This window comes from Simochromis diagramma, unplaced genomic scaffold (genome assembly GCF_900408965.1).
Source record: "Simochromis diagramma unplaced genomic scaffold, fSimDia1.1 OVJJ01000355.1, whole genome shotgun sequence".
NCBI lineage: Eukaryota > Metazoa > Chordata > Actinopteri > Cichliformes > Cichlidae > Simochromis > Simochromis diagramma.
In genome coordinates, this window is record NW_024387174.1 from 2,363,283 (window position 1) to 2,386,768 (window position 23,486).

At 43.2% G+C, this 23,486-nt stretch overlaps 3 protein-coding genes and 1 pseudogene across 3 annotated transcripts; all 4 read left to right on the plus strand.

The window, feature by feature from the left end:
* Positions 1-1,119: 1,119 nt before the first annotated feature.
* Positions 1,120-3,408, plus strand: LOC120744795. Its single transcript, XM_040049362.1, has 2 exons — positions 1,120-3,003; positions 3,120-3,408. Exon 1 carries the CDS (start codon positions 1,265-1,267, stop codon positions 2,927-2,929), a length of 1,665 nt encoding a protein of 554 aa, XP_039905296.1. The 5' UTR covers positions 1,120-1,264; the 3' UTR covers positions 2,930-3,003; positions 3,120-3,408.
* Positions 3,409-5,449: 2,041 nt separating this feature from the next.
* LOC120744881 lies at positions 5,450-8,205 on the plus strand. Its single transcript, XM_040049472.1, has 2 exons — positions 5,450-5,518; positions 7,179-8,205. Exons 1-2 carry the CDS (start codon positions 5,450-5,452, stop codon positions 8,199-8,201), a joined length of 1,092 nt encoding a protein of 363 aa, XP_039905406.1. The 3' UTR covers positions 8,202-8,205.
* Positions 8,206-13,123: 4,918 nt separating this feature from the next.
* Positions 13,124-15,465, plus strand: LOC120744796. The gene has a single exon (XM_040049363.1). The coding sequence runs from the start codon at positions 13,322-13,324 to the stop codon at positions 14,984-14,986; it is 1,665 nt and encodes a 554-aa protein (XP_039905297.1). The 5' UTR covers positions 13,124-13,321; the 3' UTR covers positions 14,987-15,465.
* Positions 15,466-19,190: 3,725 nt separating this feature from the next.
* On the plus strand, positions 19,191-21,004 carry LOC120744882 (annotated as a pseudogene).
* Positions 21,005-23,486: the final 2,482 nt, after the last annotated feature.

The window sequence follows — 23,486 nt, forward strand, 5'->3', positions numbered from 1 at the left end:
ATCACAGCCAAGTACATATGCCATTCAAGGACCCCAGGAAGCAATATCACAACTGATCTGGTTTTATCGTCACAGCCAGGTAACAAGTGTTATTTTTTCTATAATGTCAGAGTTTTTTTTATCGGGTGCAGCATGTGCTGCTAATGCTAACTGCTAACTCAAAGCCAAGGATCCAGGATTTGTTGCGCTGGCTGCTGAGCTCTGTGGGTTTTTGCAGCAGCTCTACCTGTATTAGATGCACCTGCTCCTTGTCGTTTCCATCTCTGACTTTATGTCCTCTACAAGAGTTTCTGTTTTTTTTATCTTCAAATGTTCAATAAAAACATGTATCGCTAATTCATAACGAAGAAAGCTTTGTAACTATCCCCACTTGTGAAGACTGTGTCATTTCCACAACACTGCCCCCCCAGGTCCGCAGCGCTGTTGAAAAGGCTCTGGAGGTCCCTGTATTAAACACGTAGTCCTGTGACACAAAAATCACCAAACTCAGACGACCACAGACTGTTTTCCTTCCTGGTGATGAAGGAAAACGCTGGGCTGGCATGTAAAGGGCATTTATTCCCTTCAAGGACCTGAAGCTCCATAAAGCACCCCTCCAATAGCCAAACCCATCTGTTCTCTGATTGGATTGTTAAATTTGTGATTGACATGACATTGGCCAATCAGATGAAAGGAAGAAAAAAACTTATCTTTTCATTAGCAAAGCACCCTTGCAGAAAACAGACAAAAGTAAAATTTTACTGCATGCTTTGAATGGTAAAAGTCACACCACATTAAAGAATAATATATAAATTTAAAACTGAAAGTGAGTAGTCCAAACTAAAATCTTAACATAAGATTTTATTTTCAGTGGGGATAATTTTTGGGCTTAGAATAAAATGTGGTGGTTTTTGTGTAGTTTAGCCATTTTAAGCTAATTTAAGGATCTAAGGCGACAATTCTACATAAAAAAATAGATCGTTTTTTTCTTCGACATCTCCATGAGTACAGCGATAGAGCAGAATGCCATTCCCTCAATATCGATATAATGTCTTCCCTCACTTAAGATACACAGTCATTGTTAAGCATAGATCATTCCTATTTAAACTTGATGACTCTAATTCTGTGTATTTATATTTTGTACATTTCATATTTCTTCAGATTTGGGCCTGAACAACACCTCCAGAGCAGAAGATATTGATGCTGACTGCACAGAGCGAGAAAGATCAACGAAAGATCAACGTCTTCATAGTAACTTTAGTAATTAATATAAAACAAAACGAGAATGTTCAGCCGCTTTAAGGGAGAAAAAAGCCCCATAAAGCTTTCAGATGCTGTTAAAAAGATCAGCAAACTGCTGGAATCACATTCAGGACATCTCCCGGTTTATGTCATTCCCCTAAAAAATGATAAATTCAATGTCGATGGATGCAAGAGTTTTAGTTTTGGAGAAGAGTCCAGTAAATCTAATCGCACCATAATGGTTCTTGGAGCTACCGGTGCTGGGAAGACAACTCTCATCAACGGGATGATCAATTACATTTTAGGTGTTAAATGGGAGGATCCATATCGCTTTAACTTAGTGAATGAAACTCAGTCAACATCACAAGCTCACAGTCAGACCTCTGAAGTCGCTGTGTACAAAATCAACCACCAGGAGGGATTTCAAATCCCGTTCTCTCTGACCATTGTGGACACTCCAGGCTTTGGAGATACAAGAGGCATAGAAAGAGACAGAGAGATCGTAGAGCAGCTACGTAATCTCTTCACTTCCTCACATGGTGTCAGTGAAATCGATGCTGTGTGTTTTGTAGCTCAGGCTGCTTTAGCACGACTCACACCAACACAGAAATATGTGTTTGATTCAGTGCTCTCAATCTTTGGCAAAGATGTGGCAGAAAACATCAGCATTGTGGTGACATTTGCAGACGGTCAGCGACCTCCAGTTCTCGAGGCGATCAAAGCTGCAGGAGTCCCATGTCCTAAAACAAAAGACGGACTGCCGGTTCACTTCAAATTCAATAACTCAGCGCTGTTTGCAAATAACAAATCAGCTGAAGGAGACAGAATGAGTGATGATGATGATGAAGGAGACTTTGATCAGATGTTTTGGGAGATGGGGACAAAAAGCATGAAAAGGTTTTTTGCTGCTCTGAATAAAATAGAAACTAAAAGCTTGACACTGACACAGGAAGTCCTCAGAGAAAGAAAGCAGCTCGAGATTTCAGTTGAGAATCTGCAGGTGCAGGTGAAACTTGGGTTAGCCAAGCTTGAGGAGATAAAAGAGACGAGGGAAAAACTTAAAGAATATGAAGCAGAGATCAGCAGAAATGAAAACTTTGAATTTGAAGTTACTGTCAAAAAGCCTGTTCAGGAGGACATTTCTGGCTCTGGAAACTACATCACCAACTGTCAGCAGTGTCATGTCACCTGCCACTACCCTTGTGCCTATGCAAATGATGCAGATAAAAGGAGCTGTTCAGCAATGGGATCAAATGGATACTGTAATCAGTGTCCAGGGAAATGTGTTTGGAATGTACACTTTAATCAGAAGTACAAATGGGGCTATGAAGATGTTAAAGAAAAAAGAACAATAAAGGAGCTGGAAGAAAAGTATCGGGAAGCCACAGGAGAGAAGATGACTGTTCAGAAAGTGATTGATAAACTGAATGCTGAGTATAAAAGTTTGCAGGCTGACGTAGTGAAACTGATGGAGAGATCTTCCAAGTGTCTGAACAAACTTAAAGAGATAGCACTGAAGGCAAACCCTCTGTCCACTCCAGAGTACATCGACATGCTTATTGAAGGAGAGAAATCTGAGGGCAAACCAGGCTGGAAGCAACGAGTTCAGTCTCTGATGTCCATGAAGGAAAAAGCAGAGACAATGGCTAAAATAGAGCAAGGCAAGAAACTCCTGCGTCATCAAGAATCACTTGATGTCAATCCTTAGCCAAGTCAACAAGGCAACTCGTCCAGAGTCAGAGAACGACTTCACCACAGTTCAGTTTGAACTTGTTTTGCAATGTAAGTGCGTGCTTCACCACTTGGCTGTACTACTGCAAGTAATTTAAGATGTAAACACAGCACAATGACAAAAATGATTTTTTATTTTCTGGTTGAATTTGTTCTGCTCTTCTCCACAGTCTGCTTGACACACGCTACTCTCAGCTTTGTGTTTATTTCAATATCATTTCTTAATCTGTTTTGTTTACATTGAACTAAATTGTAATTATTAATTTTCTAACCTTAACTCTTCAAAGTAAATTTGGGATAAAAAGATAAATATAGTGCAAAGTCACATTTGTGCAAATGTAAATGTTACTAATATATAAAATCATTTTATGAGCTTCATTATGTTTTTGTCCATGATAGCATTCACGTCTGTTGTGGTGAATGATGGATGCATCAATAAATGTCAAACTATAACTACGTTTGTATTGTTGTGATGTTTGTGTTGTTAGCTAAGACATCTGTCCTCCGTCCACCCACATTAAAAATTCACTCCTTCACCTACTGGGTCTTCACCCAATCACTGCTGAAAGTTATGATTGTCATTTTACAGCAAATCAAATGTTAAGAAATTAGAAAAAGCCAAAATGAATCAAACTTGTGCACCAAATTATTTTTGTTCACAGTCATACAGAAAAGTCAGAATGCTGTCTAAGGAAGTTTTTCCTGAAACACTACTCCTGCATTTCGGCTTAGTTCTTTAAAAGGCCATGTTACTCATATGAGATTGTATTTACCTCATTTACCTCACCTGGTAAGTACTAGATGAAGTCATAGATCAACATGAAACCAACTCCATATCCAAGACATTACATTTTGGTCCATTGAATATAAACTTGAATTATTTTCCTCTTGGTTTTACTGCGGCTACTGTAAGTGCATTGATGTGAGCAGTATTTATGATGTAATTTAGAAACAGTAATTGTACAGATCTTGTGCTGTGTGCTGTTCTTGGGCCTATGGAAAACATCATTTAGTGTATACATTCTGGAATAAATGAGTTTAGTCCAGTTTTATTTGGCATTATATTTGTCTAAATTTCACATGTGAGTGTTAGTCATGAAGACCCTTTGTGTTCATCTGAAGCTCATGTAGGCATCAGGCGCAATTCTCCTGCAGCAGCTCTTCTTTCACTTTCAGCTTTGCTGTAAATGAGGGTGTGGAGGACTTCTGAGAATTCATACTTGTTTACACAGTCGCTGTCCTGTTCACTTCCACCATACGTTCTTCTTCCTTCCTTCTTCCCAGGTCACACACGGCGCAGATGTTCCTGTATAATATGCCAGCCACTGGGTTATGGCATTTCATGTATGCCCTGCCTGCTAGCATCTTGCACCCTGCTGTTATGTGCTGGATTGTCTCAGGGGCATCTTTACACAGCCTGCACCTGGGGTCTTGCCTGGTGTGATAGACCCTAACCTCTATGGATCTTGTGCTTAGAGCTTGTTCCTGTGCTGCCACGATTAGTGTCTCTTTGCTGTCTTTCAGTCCAGCTTTGTCCAGCCACTGGATGTCAGCCACTCCAGAGGTACATATCGTGCAGGGGCCCATCATTTCATGATGATTCCTCCTCTTGTGCCTCTTATTTCTCAGGTTTTTGGTGCCTGAGGTATTCACTAAGCACATGGTTAATAGTGGCCATCTCGTGATGTACTCATGGATGTTTGTTGTCTCACCCTGGACAGTGCTTCTGACAATCACTAGTCCTTGGCCTCCTTCCGTTCACTTAGTGTACAATCTTAGGGTGCTGGATTTGAGGCAAAACGCTCCATGCATGGTGAGGAGCGTCCTTGTCTTGATGTCAGTGGCTTCTTTCTCCGGCTTTGGCCACATCATTATCCCAGCAGGGTATCTGATCACCGGCAGGGTGTATGTGTTGATTGCCCAAATCTTGTTCTTACCATTCAGCTGACTCCTCAAGACTTTCTGCAGGTATTTGGTGGTTGCAGCTTTAGAGGCCTCATTGTGGTTCTCATTTGCTTGTGGATTCCCAGGTACTCGTCGCTGCCCTCGATGTCTGCAATGTTACCTTCGGGTAGTTTGATCTCCTTAGTTCTTTCTCCATTCCCTCTCTTAGTTACCATCCAAGTACACTTCTCCAGTCCAAATGACATTCTGATGTCATTGCTGTAAATCCTAGTGGTGGGTATCAGTGAATCGATGTTTGTTTTCTCCTGGCATACAGCTTGATGTCATTCATGAACAGGAGGTGGCTGATGATGAGCTCCATTCCATAATCAGAATCCGTAGCTAGTCTTGTGAATGATCGCACTCAGAGCATTCAGGCCTATGTAGAACACCAATGGGGATTTCCTTGGTAAATCCTGCACTTGATGGTAACTTGTGCCATTGGCTTGAAGTTGGCCATTCCTGTTGTTTCTCATCCATGAGCAGCTGGTTCGTTTCTGCTGCCAGAGACTCATGGAGTGAAGTCAGCATCTTTAGCCAGTAGGCGCGGATCATGTCAAGGCAAGGTGCTCTCCAACTCTTCATGCTTGAGACTCTTTCTTGGATGTCTACCACAGTGATGGTTAGTTGATCCTGCTCAGGGAGGTTGCTGTGACCTGCTCATACATCCACTAGCCACTGAGCATTGCTGTTATGTGTTGTGTTATGTCATGTGCAGCTGTTTAGTTTCCATGGTGATCGCAGTAGGGACTGTCCATAAGGATGCATTCACATCTTTGACTTTCAGAGGGTTCTTCAAGTAGTCTTGGTAATTGACCATAATGAAGTAGTATCTCAGGTCAGCTTCTCTTACACTCGACGCCCCTTCAGTCACACCTGGGGCTTGGTACCCAATCTCGGGGGGGGGGGGGGATAATGATATCTTCCCCCCTGACCTGATGTCTTGGCTCCCCCTTGCTATAGCATTTGTGTTGTACCTCATCAATCTCCAGTTGGGATTACAGTTCCTTCTTCCGAATGTTGGAACACTGAGCTACTAGTTGTTTCGCCGTCAAACTGGAATTTGGGTGTAGAAGATCCAAGAGGTCTGACATCCTCGTCATGTAACCCCTTCCGCTGGGGTTGCTTGCATAGTAGCATTCCAACAGCTCCCTGTTCTCATCCCTTGCCCACTTATGCCTTCTTGTTCCAGTAGCCCACTTCTCATTAGTGTGTCCTGGTTCCTCAACACATGACGCATACCTTTTTTAATCTGGGTGGGTATGGCTTCAGTTATCTCTCTCTACACATCCTTACTGAAGAATGCACTTAAATGAAGTACAGTATGTACTAGTAATATTAATATATGGCATTATATGGCATTAAAAGTAAAGGTGCTGTCACAAATAATACAATAAAGCATATTTAAAGCATGAGGATTAAAGATAAAATTAGTATATGGTGCCAATGGTTTGATGTTCTCCTCAGTATCCTACCTAACCACATAAGACTCTTTCTGTTTCATCTGGATAAACATAATTTGTTATCACTTTATGACGTATAGCTGCATGTTTCTTGCATTTTGATGAAGAACGAATCTGGAAATTGAAAATTCCAAAGTGGAACAACTTTTGTCAACTTCTGTGCAGTTACAAAGCATGGAGTCCACAATTTTTGATGGCATCACAAAAATGCCCAATATTAGACTGTTGTTGGTCTCCGTGCATATTGTTTCATCGTCTTACAAAATTATCTCTCTGTGTTGTAATGCAGTCTTTTCAGGTTAAATAGAGATCAATTATGGTTAATGATACTGTATTTGAGCACCACTTCATCTTTCTATATGTCATATTGATCTGAGTCTGTGCCAGTTTGTATTATGATTGAATTCTGAGTATTTGTCTTTTTGCAGATTTGGGTCTGGCAGATAGAATAGAATAGAATAGAATTCAACTTTATTGTCATTGCACATGCACAGGTACAGGGCAACGAAATGCAGATCTTCAGTCACTTCGAGACCAGAAGACATTAAGTTGACTGCACATAATTTCAAATATTTGCTTTTTTAGAACTAGAAAAATAACGTTTCCATTAAGTTCACAAAATAATATACAACACAACAGGAAATGTCTGGGCTTTTTAAAGAAGAAGGAGGCTCCATAACGCTTTCAGATGCTGTTAAAATAAAAGTCAGCAAACCACTTGAAACACCACCAGGGTTTCTCCCTGTTTATAGGATTCACCTGGAAAAGAACATGACATTCAATGTCGATGGATGCAATAGTTTCAGTATTGGAGAATAGTCCAGTAAACCTAATCGCACCATAATGCTTATGGGCGCAACCGGTGCTGGGAAGACAACTCTCATCAACGGGATGATCAATTACATTTTAGGTGTTAAATGGGAGGATCCATATCGCTTTAACTTGGTGAATGAAACTCAGTCAACATCACAAGCTCACAGTCAGACCTCTGAAGTCGCTGTGTACAAAATCAACCACCAGGAGGGATTTCAAATCCCGTTCTCTCTGACCATTGTGGACACTCCAGGCTTTGGAGATACAAGAGGCATAGAAAGAGACAGAGAAACTGTAGAGCAGCTACGTAATCTCTTCACTTCCTCACATGGTGTCAGTGAAATCGATGCTGTGTGTTTTGTAGCTCAGGCTGCTTTAGCACGACTCACACCAACACAGAAATATGTGTTCGATTCAGTGCTCTCAATCTTTGGCAAAGATGTGGCAGAAAACATCAGGGTTCTGGTGACATTTGCCAACAGTCAACGACCATCAGTTCTCGAGGCGATCAATGCTGCAGGAGTCCCATGTCCTAAAACAAAAGACGGGCTGCCGGTTCACTCCAAATTCAATAACTCAGCGCTGTTTATAAACAACAAACCAGCTGTGGCAGAAAGCATGAGTGATGATGATGACAATGATAATGATGATGATGAAGAGGACTTCAATCAGATGTTTTGGAAGATGGGGACGAAAAGTATAAAGAAGTTTTTTGCTGCTCTGAATAAAATAGAAACTAAAAGCTTGACACTGACAAAGGAAGTCCTCAGAGAAAGAAAGCAGCTCGAGATTTCAGTTGAGAATCTGCAGGTGCAGGTGAAACTTGGGTTAGCCAAGCTTGAGGAGATAAAAGAGACGAGGGAAAAACTTAAAGAATATGAAGCAGAGATCAGCAGAAATGAGAACTTTGAGTTTGAAGTTACTGTCAAAAAGCCTGTTCAGGAGGACATTTCTGGCTCTGGAAACTACAATCACCAACTGTCAGCAGTGTCATGTCACCTGTCACTACCCTTGCCAGATAGCAAATGATGCAGAAAAAAGTGGCTGTGTAGCAATGGGGGCCAGATGGATTACTGTACTCAGTGTCCAGGTAAATGTGTTTGGAATGTACATTATAATCAGAAATTCAAATGGGTGTATAAAGAAGTTAAAGAAAAACGAACAATAAAGGAGCTGAGAAAAAAAGTACTTGAAGGCCAAAGGAGAGAAGATGACTGTTCAAGCACTGGTTGACAAACTGAATGCTGAGTACGACTGTTTGCAGGCTGAGGTGGTGAAACTGGTGGAGAGATCTGCAGAGTGTCTGAACAGACTCAAAGAGATAGCACTGAAGCCCAACCCTCTGTCCACTCTAGAACACATCGACGTGCTTATTGAAGGAGAGAAAACTGAAGCTAAACCAGGCTGGAAGCAACGAGTTCAGTCTCTGACGTCCATGAAGGAAAAAGCAGAGCTCATGGCTCACGTGGAGAAATTTAATTAAACATTCTTGATGCTACATCTTTGACAATTCACAAATAAAATAAGATAAATAAAGACAGAAGTAGCATCAAATATTTAGAGGCATTAAATCTCAGCCAGCAACAACAATATTAAGTAATTTTAAGTTTTTACAACCTGTGCAATTCTAAATGTTTTTTTTTTACAGTTTAATGCTTTATCATTTTTTACATCACTTTAGACAACATAAAACCTAAATAACATACAACACTGATCACAACATAACTGTTTTATTTCTTCATTCAATTATTTTATTCCCTCCTAACCGTTTATAATGCCTGACACACACACACTGTTCTCCATGTTTTTAAAAGATGGCGCCGGTGAGGTCGGCTGCCGTCACGACTGCTCCGACCACTTTTTCTTTTGTCTTTGTTTTTTAAGTTAGTTTTCAGCGTTTCTAAATCGGCAAAAATCATCACCATTGGGTACATTAGGTATGACAGTGACACTCTTGTTTCTATTGGTTTACAATGTACTCACAATTCGAAGTTTTTAACTCCGGATCCGAGCTGGCCGAGTGAGATCTCGAGGGAGAACAAAGGGAAGCGGAGGCGGCCTAGAGGGAAGCGAGCCGGCGTCAGGAACAGGCTGAGAGCTCGTGCACACCGCACACCTCTGCCTAGCATCCTGCTCGCCAACGTCCAGTCACTGGAGAACAAGCTTGACGACCTCAGGGCCAGGATAAAGTTCCAGAGAGACATTCGGGACTGCAATCTCCTCTGCTTCACCGAGACATGGCTGAACCCAGCGGTGCCGGACCACGCCATCCAGCCGCCCGAGTTCTTCTCGGTTCACCGCATGGACAGGACACGGGACTCGGGGAAGTCAAGGGGAGGCGGCGTGTGTTTAATGGTGAACAACAACTGGTGCAACAGTGCGAACGTTGTTCCTCTCACACGCTCCTGCACACCAAATCTGGAACTACTGTCCATCATGTGTCGTCCTTTTTATCTACCTCGGGAATTTACATCGGTCATTCTAAGTGCGTTTATATTCCACCACAAGCGGACACGGTCACCGCCTTATGCGAGCTGCATGAGGCACTCACACAGCACCAGACACAACACCGGGACGCTGCGCTTATTGTGACGGGGGACTTTAATAGCGCCAACCTCAAACGCGCAGCGCCGAACTTTTATCAACACATCACCTGCCCCACCAGAGGTGAAAGGACACTGGACCACTGCTACACTACGGTCAAGGACGGCTACAAGGCACAATCCCGCCCCCCGTTTGGCAAATCTGATCACGCCGCCATTTTCCTCATGCCAAAATACAAACAAAGGCTGAAACAGGAAGTTCCGGTTCAGAGGAAGGTCGCGCGCTGGACGGACCAATCGGTGGCCGCGTTACAGGACGCACTCGATGACGCAGACTGGGACATGTTCAGGAACAGCTCCGACGATGACGTCAACGTGTTTACGGAAGCGGTTGTGGGATTCATCGGGAAACTAGCGGATGATACCGTGGAGACAAAGACTATCACAACGTTTCCCAACCAGAAGCCGTGGGTGGATAAAACCATCCGCGACGCTCTGAGATCCCGCACCGCTGCCTACAACACGGGACTCATGACGGGGGACATGGACCCGTACAAAGCCGCGTCATATAAACGTGCGGAGGGCGGTGAAAGAGGCGAAGCAGCGCTACGGGAGGAAACTAGAGTCACAACTCCAACAGAGTGACTCTAGGAGCCTGTGGCGGGGACTAAGGACAATAACGGACTATAAAGCACCAACAACCGGTATGACGAACGCGGCCGTGACTCTGGCAGACGAGCTGAACACTTTCTATGCTCGCTTCGAGGCTGCAGCTAAGGTCTCCAACAATGCTAGTGTTAGCGGCGCTAACGGCTGCAGACAGGAAGATACTGCCAGCACCGGAAACGTGCTCGTCATCTCCGAGCATGAAGTAAGGAGAGCCTTCAAGAGAGTGAACACCAGGAAAGCAGCAGGACCAGACGGCATCCCAGGTCGTATCCTCAGAGACTGCGCATACCAGCTAGCTCCTGTGTTCACTGAGATATTCAACATCTCTTTATCTCAGTCGGTGATCCCCACATGCTTCAAAGAGTCCATCATTGTTCTATGCTAAGAAAGAAACAATAGACTGTCCACTTTTACTTTCATGTCTCTTTAGTAGTGATGTGCGGATCGATATTGAAATATCGATTCTTCCGATACTAGTAATTTATGTTCTAGAATCGATTCTCATATTAAAATATCGATATTTTAGTACTTTGGGGTAATTTGTAGTTTTTCATTTACAGGAGCGCAGTGGGAAGAAACTATAACATTCGGATCATCTAAATTGGAAGGAACTACTTCCTCTTCTTCCGCCATTCATAGTCGTGTGGCGAAATACGGCTGTATAATTGTGTCGCAGCCCCTGCTGGGCGTGCGCACTCACAACAATGGCTGAGCGTAACGGAGTCACATGTGGACGTAAAATACGTCGAAATCAGTGGTATCACACATCACTACCCTTTAGCAGTAAGTAGGTATGCGCCGTTTGGCTAGCTGCACTCATATCGTACTGTGTATGACTGTGTACGTGACAAATAAAATTTGAATTTGAATTTGAATTTGAAACAGGAAAATCCAGCTGTTAATAGTAATGTTTGTTTGGAGAGCACTTTAAAATAAGAACAGTGTAGACGAGAGCCTGTTTGAGTCAGGTGACAGGTGGTTCACTGGACAGAAAATGATTTTTCCACCTTTGGCCGAGGAGCTGCACAATTAGCCAATGCAATCAGTCTAATCTGACTCCTGCAAATCGCTGCCTGCTACACGGGCTGCCTTGACAGAAAGACAGACCACCATCGACCCAGCGACTCTAGTTTGTTTGAGAGGATTTGAGTAGGATGCCTAAGGTCTGTCAGTCTCCCGGCTTGGAGAGCTCATTGTACATTGGACTTAACAGCATATCTACTTTAATAGAGGAACTCTTTTATTACTCCAGTTTCCTGAGACCTCTGTTTTGATCAGCACTGATGTTAAAGAGGAACTACAAGCCAGGGACCTGGCTCGCTCCTTTGCCTCCTTTGAAGTCAGCAAGAGTCTGCTCCTGAAGTTTGTGTTTAAGCTGGCCGCTGTATTTTTTGTTAATGAGCCACTTTACAAGAATGTGTCTTTGATTCTCGTTGGTGCGTCCCATTCAGAGACTGTAACTCTGCCCTCGGCCTCACCAGAGACTGGGCTGGCCTCAAACTTCCAACTAGATCGTATGGTGGGTCTAGCACATGTGCTAATTATCATTGCAATAAAACTGTTTTAAAAAAACGGTCTTTTGAGTAAAGAGAGATGACACACCTTACCAATCAGTAGCTCTGGTAATAACCTGATATTGCATTTTTCGGATGGCCACACCTGCTCCAGCCTCACCTTCAACTTGTCATCACAGCCAAGTACATATGCCATTCAAGGACCCCAGGAAGCAATATCACAACTGATCTGGTTTTATCGTCACAGCCAGGTAACAAGTGTTATTTTTCTATAATGTCAGAGTTTTTTTTATCGGGTGCAGCATGTGCTGCTAATGCTAACTGCTAACTCAAAGCCAAGGATCCAGGATTTGTTGCGCTGGCTGCTGAGCTCGGTGGGTTTTTGCAGCAGCTCTACCTGTATTAGATGCACCTGCTCCTTGTCGTTTCCATCTCTGACTTTATGTCCTCTACAAGAGTTTCTGTTTTTTTATCTTCAAATGTTCAATAAAAACATGTATCGCTAATTCATAACGAAGAAGCTTTGTAACTATCCCCACTAGTGAGACTGTGTCATTTCCACAACACTGCCCCCCCAGGTCCGCAGCGCTGTTGAAAAGGCTCTGGAGGTCCCTGTATTAAACACGTAGACCTGTGACACAAAAATCACCAACTCGGATGACCACAGACTGTTTTTCCTTCCTGGTGATGAAGGAAAACGCTGGGCTGGCATGTAAAGGGCATTTATTCCCTTCAAGGACCTGAAGCTCCATAAAGCACCCCTCCAATAGCCAAACCCATCTGTTCTCTGATTGGATTGTTAAATTTGTGATTGACATGACATTGGCCAATCAGATGAAAGGAAGAAAAAAACTTATCTTTCATTAGCAAAGCACCCTTGCAGAAAACAGACAAAAGTAAAATTTTACTGCATGCTTTGAATGGTAAAAGTCACACCACATTAAAGAATAATATATAAATTTAAAACTGAAAGTGAGTAGTCCAAACTAAAATCTTAACATAAGATTTTATTTCAGTGGGGATAATTTTTGGGCTTAGAATAAATGTGGTGGTTTTTGTGTAGTTTAGCCATTTTAAGCTAATTTAAGGATCTAAGGCGACAATTCTACATAAAAAAATAGATCGTTTTTTTCTTCGACATCTCCATGAGTACAGCGATAGAGCAGAATGCCATTCCCTCAATATCTATAATGTCTTCCCTCACTTAAGACACACAGTCATTGTTAAGCACAGATCATTCCCATTTAAACTTGATGACTTGAACTCTGTGTATTTATATTTTTTTATATTTTATATTTCTTCAGATTTGGGCCTGAACAACACCTCCAGAGCAGAAGATATTGACCCTGACTGCACAGAAACAGAGTGAGAAAGATCAACGTCTTCATAGTAACTTTGCTAATTAATATAAAGCAAAACAAGAATGTCCAGCTGCTTAAAGGGAGAAAAAAGCCCCATAAAGCTTTCAGATGCTGTTAAAAAGATCAGCAAACTGCTGGAATCACGTTCAGGACATCTCCCGGTTTATATCATCCCCCTAACAAACAACAAATTCAATGTCGATGGATGCAAGAGTTTTAGTTTTGGGAAAGAGTCCAGTAAACCTAATCGCACCATAATGCTTATGGGCGCAACCGGTGCTGGGAAGTCAACTCTCATCAACGGGATGATCAATTACATTTTAGGTGTTAAATGGGAGGATCCATATCGCTTTAACTTGGTGAATGAAACTCAGTCAACATCACAAGCTCACAGTCAGACCTCTGAAGTCGCTGTGTACAAAATCAACCACCAGGAGGGATTTCAAATCCCGTTCTCTCTGACCATTGTGGACACTCCAGGCTTTGGAGATACAAGAGGCATAGAAAGAGACAGAGAGATTGTAGAGCAGATACGTAATCTCTTCACTTCCTCACATGGTGTCAGTGAAATCGATGCTGTGTGTTTTGTAGCTCAGGCTGCTTTAGCACGACTCACAGCAACACAAAAATATGTGTTTGATTCAGTGCTCTCAATCTTTGGCAAAGATGTGGCAGAAAACATCAGGATCCTGGTGACATTTGCAGACGGTCAGCGACCTCCAGTTCTCGAGGCGATCAAAGCTGCAGGAGTCCCATGTCCTAAAACAAAAGAGGGACTGCCGGTTCACTTCAAATTCAATAACTCAGCGCTGTTTGCAAATAACAAATCAGCTGAAGGAGACAGAATGAGTGATGATGATGATGAAGGAGACTTTGATCAGATGTTTTGGGAGATGGGGACAAAAAGCATGAAGAGGTTTTTTGCTGCTCTGAATAAAATAGAAACTAAAAGCTTGACACTGACAAAGGAAGTCCTCAGGGAAAGAAAGCAGCTCGAGATTTCAGTTGAGAATCTGCAGGTGCAGGTGAAACTTGGGTTAGCCAAGCTTGAGGAGATAAAAGAGACGAGGGAAAAACTTAAAGAATATGAAGCAGAGATCAGCAGAAATGAAAACTTTGAATTTGAAGTTACTGTCAAAAAGCCTGTTCAGGAGGACATTTCTGGCTCTGGAAACTACATCACCAACTGTCAGCAGTGTCATGTCACCTGCCACTACCCTTGTGCCTATGCAAATGATGCAGATAAAAGGAGCTGTTCAGCAATGGGATCAAATGGATACTGTAATCAGTGTCCAGGTAAATGTGTTTGGAATGTACACTTTAATCAGAAGTACAAATGGGGCTATGAAGATGTTAAAGAGAAAAGAACAATAAAGGAGCTGGAAGAAAAGTATCGGGAAGCCACAGGAGAGAAGATGACTGTTCAGAAAGTGATTGATAAACTGAATGCTGAGTATAAAAGTTTGCAGGCTGACGTAGTGAAACTGATGGGGGAATCTTCCAAGTGTCTGAACAGACTTAAAGAGATAGCACTGAAGGCAAACCCTCTGTCCACTCCAGAGTACATCGACATGCTTATTGAAGGAGAGAAATCTGAGGGCAAACCAGGCTGGAAGCAACGAGTTCAGTCTCTGATGTCCATGAAGGAAAAAGCAGAGACAATGGCTAAAATAGAGCAAGGCAAGAAACTCCTGCGTCATCAAGAATCACTTGATGTTAATCCTTAGCCAAGTCAACAAGGCAACTCGTCCAGAGTCAGAGAACGACTTCACCACAGTTCAGTTTGAACTTGTTTTGCAATGTAAGTGCGTGCTTCACCACTTGGCTGTACTACTGCAAGTAATTTAAGATGTAAACACAGCACAATGACAAAAATGATTTTTTATTTTCTGGTTGAATTTGTTCTGCTCTTCTCCACAGTCTGCTTGACACACACTACTCTCAGCTTTGTGTTTATTTCAATATCATTTCTTAATCTGTTTTGTTTACATTGAACTAAATTGTAATAATTAATTTTCTAACCTTAACTCTTCAAAGTAAATTTGGGATAAAAAGATAAATATAGTGCAAAGTCACATTTGTGCAAATGTAAATGTTACTAATATATAAAATCATTTTATGAGCTTCATTATGTTTTTGTCCATGATAGCATTCACGTCTGTTGTGGTGAATGATGGATGCATCAATAAATGTCAAACTATAACTACGTTTGTATTGTTGTGATGTTTGTGTTGTTAGCTAAGACATCTGTCCTCCGTCCACCCACATTAAAAATTCACTCCTTCACCTACTGGGTCTTCACCCAATCACTGCTGAAAGTTATGATTGTCATTTTACAGCAAATCAAATGTTAAGAAATTAGAAAAAGCCAAAATGAATCAAACTTGTGCACCAAATTATTTTTGTTCACAGTCATACAGAAAAGTCAGAATGCTGTCTAAGGAAGTTTTTCCTGAAACACTACTTCTGCATTTCGGCTTAGTTCTTTAAAAGGTCATGTTACTCATATGAGATTGTATTTACCTCATTTACCTCACTTGGTAAGTACTAGATGAAGTCATAGACCAACATGAAACCAACTCCATATCCAAGTCATTACATTTTGGTCCATTGAATATAAACTTGAATTATTTTCCTCTTGGTTTTACTGCGGCTACTGTAAGTGCATTGATGTGAGCAGTATTTATGATGTAATTTAGAAACAGTAATTGTACAGATCTTGTGCTGTGTGCTGTTCTTGGGCCTATGGAAAACATCATTTAGTGTATACATTCTGGAATAAATGAGTTTAGTCCAGTTTTATTTGGCATTATATTTGTCTAAATTTCACATGTGAGTGTTGGTCATGAAGACCCTTTGTGTTCATCTGAAGCTCATGTAGGCATCAGGCGCAATTCTCCTGCAGCAGCTCTTCTTTCACTTTCAGCTTTGCTGTAAATGAGGGTGCGGAGGACTTCTGAGAATTCATACTTGTTTACACAGTCGCTGTCCTGTTCACTTCCACCATACGTTCTTCTTCCTTCCTTCTCCCAGGTCACACACGGCGCAGATGTTCCGGTATAATATGCCAGCCACTGGGTTATGGCATTTCATGTATGCCCTGCCTGCTAGCATCTTGCACCCTTGCTGTTATGTGCTGGATTGTCTCAGGGGCATCTTTACACAGCCTGCACCTGGGGTCTTGGCCTGGTGTGATAGACCTAACCTCTATGGATCTTGTGCTTAGAGCTTGTTCCTGTGCTGCCACTGATTAGTGTCTCTTTGCTGTCTTTCAGTCCAGCTTTGTCAGCCACTGGATGTCAGCCACTCCAGAGGTACATATCGTGCCGGGGCCATCATTTCATGATGATTCCTCCTCTTGTGCCTCTTATTTCTCAGGTTTTTGGTCCTGAGGTATTCACTAAGCACATGGTTAATAGTGGCCATCTCGTGATGTACTCATGGATGTTGTTGTCTCACCCTGGACAGTGCTTCTGACAATCACTAGTCCTTGGCCTCCTTCCGTTCACTTAGTGTACAATCTTAGGGTGCTGGATTTGAGGCAAAACGCTCCATGCATGGTGAGGAGCGTCCTTGTCTTGATGTCAGTGGCTTCTTTCTCCCGGCTTTGGCCACATCATTATCCCAGCAGGGTATCTGATCACCGGCAGGGTGTATGTGTTGATTGCCCAAATCTTGTTCTTACCATTCAGCTGACTCCTCAAGACTTTCTGCAGGTATTTGGTGGTTGCAGCTTTAGAGGCCTCATTGTGGTTCTCATTTGCTTGTGGATTCCCAGGTACTCGTCGCTGCCCTCGATGTCTGCAATGTTACCTTCGGGTAGTTTGATCTCCTTAGTTCTTTCTCCATTCCCTCTCTTAGTTACCATCCAAGTACACTTCTCCAGTCCAAATGACATTCTGATGTCATTGCTGTAAATCCTAGTGGTGGGTATCAGTGAATCGATGTTTGTTTTCTCCTGGCATACAGCTTGATGTCATTCATGAACAGGAGTGGCTGATGATGAGCTCCATTCCATAATCAGAATCCGTAGCTAGTCTTGTGAATGATCGCACTCAGAGCATTCAGGCCTATGTAGAACACCAATGGGATTTCCTTGGTAAATCCTGCACTTGATGGTAACTTGTGCCATTGGCTTGAAGTTGGCCATTCCTGTTGTTTCTCATCCATGAGCAGCTGGTTCAGTTTCTGCTGCCAGAGACTCATTGAGTGAAGTCAGCATCTTTAGCCAGTAGGCGCGGATCATGTCAAGGCAAGGTGCTCTCCAACTCTTCATGCTTGAGACTCTTTCTTGGATGTCTACCACAGTGATGGTTAGTTGATCCTGCTCAGGGAGGTTGCTGTGACCTGCTCATACATCCACTAGCCACTGAGCATTGCTGTTATGTGTTGTGTTATGTCATGTGCAGCTGTTTAGTTTCCATGGTGATTGCAGTAGGGACTGTCCATAAGGATGCATTCACATCTTTGACTTTCAGAGGGTTCTTCAAGTAGTCTTGGTAATTGACCATAATGAAGTAGTATCTCAGGTCAGCTTCTCTTACACTCGACGCCCCTTCAGTCACACCTGGGGCTTGGTACCCAATCTCGGGGGGGGGGGGGGGATAATGATATCTTCCCCCCTGACCTGATGTCTTGGCTCCCCCTTGCTATAGCATTTGTGTTGTACCTCATCAATCTCCAGTTGGGATTACAGTTCCTTCTTCCGAATGTTGGAACACTGAGCTACTAGTTGTTTCGCCGTCAAACTGGAATTTGGGTGTAGAAGATCCAAGAGGTCTGACATCCTCGTCATGTAACCCCTTCCGCTGGGGTTGCTTGCATAGTAGCATTCCAACAGCTCCCTGTTCTCATCCCTTGCCCACTTATGCCTTCTTGTTCCAGTAGCCCACTTCTCATTAGTGTGTCCTGGTTCCTCAACACATGACGCATACCTTTTTTAATCTGGGTGGGTATGGCTTCAGTTATCTCTCTCTACACATCCTTACTGAAGAATGCACTTAAATGAAGTACAGTATGTACTAGTAATATTAATATATGGCATTATATGGCATTAAAAGTAAACGTGCTGTCACAAATAATACAATAAAGCATATTTAAAGCATGAGGATTAAAGATAAAAATTAGTATATGGTGCCAATGGTTTGATGTTCTCCTCAGTATCCTACCTAACCACATAAGACTCTTTCTGTTTCATCTGGATAAACATAATTTGTTATCACTTTATGACGTATAGCTGCATTTTTCTTGCATTTTGATGAAGAACGAATCTGGAAATTGAAAATTCCAAAGTGGAACAACTTTTGTCAACTTCTGTGCAGTACATGACTCAGTTACAAAGCATGTAGTCCACAATTTTTGATGGCATCACAAAAATGCCCAATATTAGACTGCTGTTGGTCTCCGTGCATATTGTTTCATCGTCTTACAAAATTATCTCTCTGTGTTTGTAATGCAGTCTTTTCAGGTTAAATAGAGATCAGTTATGGTTAATGATACTGTATTTGAGCACCACTTCATCTTTCTATATGTCATATTGATCTGAGTCTGTGCCAGTTTGTATTATGATTGAATTCTGAGTATTTGTCTTTTTGCAGATTTGGGTCTGATAGATTCAACTTTATTGTCATTGCACATGCACAGGTACAGGGCAACGAAATGCAGATCTTCAGTCACTTCGAGACCAGAAGACATTAAGTTGACTGCACATAATTTCAAATATTTGCTTTTTTAGAACTAGAAAAAACGTTTCCATTAAGTTCACAAAATAATACAACACAACAGGAAATGTCTGGGCTTTTTAAAGAAGAAGGAGACTCCATAAAGCTTTCAGATGCTGTTAAAATAAAAGTCAGCAAACCACTTGAAACACCACCAGGGTTTCTCCCTGTTTAGGGATTCACCTGGAAAAGAACACGACATTCAATGTCGATGGATGCAATAGTTTTAGTTTTTGGAGAAGAGTTCAGTAAACCTAATCGCACCATAATGCTTATGGGCGCAACCGGTGCTGGAAGACAACTCTCATCAACGGGATGATCAATTACATTTTAGGTGTTAAATGGGAGGATCCATATCGCTTTAACTTAGTGAATGAAACTCAGTCAACATCACAAGCTCACAGTCAGACCTCTGAAGTCGCTGTGTACAAAATCAACCACCAGGAGGGATTTCAAATCCCGTTCTCTCTGACCATTGTGGACACTCCAGGCTTTGGAGATACAAGAGGCATAGAAAGAGACAGAGAAACTGTAGAGCAGCTACGTAATCTCTTCACTTCCTCACATGGTGTCAGTGAAATCGATGCTGTGTGTTTTGTAGCTCAGGCTGCTTTAGCACGACTCACACCAACACAGAAATATGTGTTCGATTCAGTGCTCTCAATCTTTGGCAAAGATGTGGCAGAAAACATCAGGGTTCTGGTGACATTTGCCAACAGTCAACGACCATCAGTTCTCGAGGCGATCAATGCTGCAGGAGTCCCATGTCCTAAAACAAAAGACGGGCTGCCGGTTCACTTCAAATTCAATAATTCAGCGCTGTTTATAAACAACAAACCAGCTGTGGCAGAAAGCATGAGTGATGATGATGACAATGATAATGATGATGATGAAGAGGACTTCAATCAGATGTTTTGGAAGATGGGGACGAAAAGTATAAAGAAGTTTTTTGCTGCTCTGAATAAAATAGAAACTAAAAGCTTGACACTGACAAAGGAAGTCCTCAGAGAAAGAAAGCAGCTCGAGATTTCAGTTGAGAATCTGCAGGTGCAGGTGAAACTTGGGTTAGCCAAGCTTGAGGAGATAAAAGAGACGAGTGAGAAACTTAAAGAATATGAAGCAGAGATCAGCAGAAATGAGAACTTTGAGTTTGAAGTTACTGTCAAAAAGCCTGTTCAGGAGGACATTTCTAGGTCTGGAAACTACATCACCAACTGTCAGCAGTGTCATGTCACCTGCCACTACCCTTGCCAGACAGCAAATGATGCAGATAAACGTGGCTGTGCAGCAATGGGGCCAGACGGATACTGTACTCAGTGTCCAGGTAAATGTATTTGGAATGTACATTATAATCAGAAGTACAAATGGGTGTATAAAGAAGTTAAAGAAAAACGAACAATAAAGGAGCTGAGAAAAATGTACTTGAAGGCCAAAGGAGAGAAGATGACTGTTCAAGCACTGGTTGACAAACTGAATGCTGAGTACGACTGTTTGCAGGCTGAGGTGGTGAAACTGGTGGAGAAATCTGCAGAGTGTCTGAACAGACTCAAAGAGATAGCACTGAAGCCCAACCCTCTGTCCACTCTAGAACACATCGACGTGCTTATTGAAGGAGAGAAAACTGAAGCTAAACCAGGCTGGAAGCAACGAGTTCAGTCTCTGACGTCCATGAAGGAAAAAGCAGAGCTCATGGCTCACGTGGAGAAATTTAATTAAACATTCTTGATGCTACATCTTTGACAATTCACAAATAAAATAAGATAAATAAAGACAGAAGTAGCATCAAATATTTAGAGGCATTAAATCTCAGCCAGCAACAACAATATTAAGTAATTTTAAGTTTTTACAACCTGTGCAATTCTAAATGTTTTTTTTTTACAGTTTAATGCTTTATCATTTTTTACATCACTTTAGACAACATAAAACCTAAATAACATACAACACTGATCACAACATAACTGTTTTATTTCTTCATTCAATTATTTTATTCCCTCCTAACCGTTTATAATGCCTGACACACACACACTGTTCTCCATGTTTTAAAAGATGGCGCCGGTGAGGTCGGCTGCCGTCACGACTGCTCCGACCACTTTTTCTTTGTCTTTGTTTTTTAAGTTAGTTTTCAGCGTTTCTAAATCGGCAAAATCATCACCATTGGGTACATTAGGTATGACAGTGACACTCTTGTTTCTATTGGTTTACAATGTACTCACAATTCGAAGTTTTTAACTCCGGATCCGAGCTGGCCGAGTGAGATCTCGAGGGAGAACAAAGGGAAGCGGAGGCGGCCTAGAGGGAAGCGAGCCGGCGTCAGGAACAGGCTGAGAGCTCGTGCACACCGCACACCTCTGCCTAGCATCCTGCTCGCCAACGTCCAGTCACTGGAGAACAAGCTTGACGACCTCAGGGCCAGGATAAAGTTCCAGAGAGACATTCGGGACTGCAATCTCCTCTGCTTCACCGAGACATGGCTGAACCCAGCGGTGCCGGACCACGCCATCCAGCCGGCCGAGTTCTTCTCGGTTCACCGCATGGACAGGACACGGGACTCGGGGAAGTCAAGGGGAGGCGGCGTGTGTTTAATGGTGAACAACAACTGGTGCAACAGTGCGAACGTTGTTCCTCTCACACGCTCCTGCACACCAAATCTGGAACTACTGTCCATCATGTGTCGTCCTTTTTATCTACCTCGGGAATTTACATCGGTCATTGTAAGTGCCGTTTATATTCCACCACAAGCGGACACGGTCACCGCCTTATGCGAGCTGCATGAGGCACTCACACAGCACCAGACACAACACCGGGACGCTGCGCTTATTGTGACGGGGGACTTTAATAGCGCCAACCTCAAACGCGCAGCGCCGAACTTTTATCAACACATCACCTGCCCCACCAGAGGTGAAAGGACACTGGACCACTGCTACACTACGGTCAAGGACGGCTACAAGGCACAATCCCGCCCCCCGTTTGGCAAATCTGATCACGCCGCCATTTTCCTCATGCCAAAATACAAACAAAGGCTGAAACAGGAAGTTCCGGTTCAGAGGAAGGTCGCGCGCTGGACGGACCAATCGGTGGCCGCGTTACAGGACGCACTCGATGACGCAGACTGGGACATGTTCAGGAACAGCTCCGACGATGACGTCAACGTGTTTACGGAAGCGGTTGTGGGATTCATCGGGAAACTAGCGGATGATACCGTGGAGACAAAGACTATCACAACGTTTCCCAACCAGAAGCCGTGGGTGGATAAAACCATCCGCGACGCTCTGAGATCCCGCACCGCTGCCTACAACACGGGACTCATGACGGGGGACATGGACCCGTACAAAGCCGCGTCATATAACGTGCGGAGGGCGGTGAAAGAGGCGAAGCAGCGCTACGGGAGGAAACTAGAGTCACAACTCCAACAGAGTGACTCTAGGAGCCTGTGGCGGGGACTAAGGACAATAACGGACTATAAAGCACCAACAACCGGTATGACGAACGCGGCCGTGACTCTGGCAGACGAGCTGAACACTTTCTATGCTCGCTTCGAGGCTGCAGCTAAGGTCTCCAACAATGCTAGTGTTGGCGGCGCTAACGGCTGCAGACAGGAAGATACTGCCAGCACCGGAAACGTGCTCGTCATCTCCGAGCATGAAGTAAGGAGAGCCTTCAAGAGAGTGAACACCAGGAAAGCAGCAGGACCAGACGGCATCCCAGGTCGTATCCTCAGAGACTGCGCATACCAGCTAGCTCCTGTGTTCACTGAGATATTCAACATCTCTTTATCTCAGTCGGTGATCCCCACATGCTTCAAAGAGTCCATCATTGTTCCTGTCCCGAAGAAACCCCACCCTGCTTCTCTCAATGACTATCGCCCTGTAGCCCTCACCTCAGTAGTGATGAAGTGCTTTGAACGCCTGGTCAGAGACTTCATCATTTCTTCACTACCAGACACACTGGACCCACTACAGTTCGCTTACCGTCCAAATCGTTCCACAGACGATGCCATCTCTCATCTCCTCCACACATCACTCACTCACTTGGACACTAGAAGGGGGAATTATGTTAAAATGCTCTTCATAGACTACAGCTCTGCATTTAACACCATAATTCCCTCCACACTCACCACCAAGCTGGAGCATCTGGGACTCAGCTCATCTATGTGTCAGTGGATCTCCAACTTCCTAACTGGCAGACCACAGGCAGTAAGGATGGGCGGACATGTCTCAGCCTCCACCACTCTCAGCACTGGAGCACCCCAGGGGTGTGTTCTGAGCCCCCTGCTGTACTCTTTGTACACATATGACTGTGTGGCCACTACCAGCTCCACCACCATCATCAAGTTTGCTGACGACACCGTCGTGGTGGGCCTGATCTCTGATAACAACGAGACGGCCTACCTGAAGGAGATTAGGAATCTGGAGAACTGGTGCCAGAGGAACAACCTCCTTCTAAACGTCAGTAAGACAAAGGAGCTGATAGTGGACTTCAGCACTAAGCAGGAGAGGAACTACCAGAC

What these genes read in the sequence shown, in the direction of transcription:
- LOC120744881 (XM_040049472.1), top strand. Translation starts at nt 5,450, where the DNA reads ATGTCAAGGCAAGGTGCTCTCCAACTCTTCATGCTTGAGACTCTTTCT. An exon ending in GGATGTCTACCACAGTGATG is followed by an intron (nt 5,519 to 7,178) that starts GTTAGTTGATCC and finishes ATTGGAGAATAG; the next exon opens with TCCAGTAAACCTAATCGCAC.
- LOC120744796 (XM_040049363.1), top strand. Translation starts at nt 13,322, where the DNA reads ATGTCCAGCTGCTTAAAGGGAGAAAAAAGCCCCATAAAGCTTTCAGAT.
- LOC120744795 (XM_040049362.1), top strand. Translation starts at nt 1,265, where the DNA reads ATGTTCAGCCGCTTTAAGGGAGAAAAAAGCCCCATAAAGCTTTCAGAT.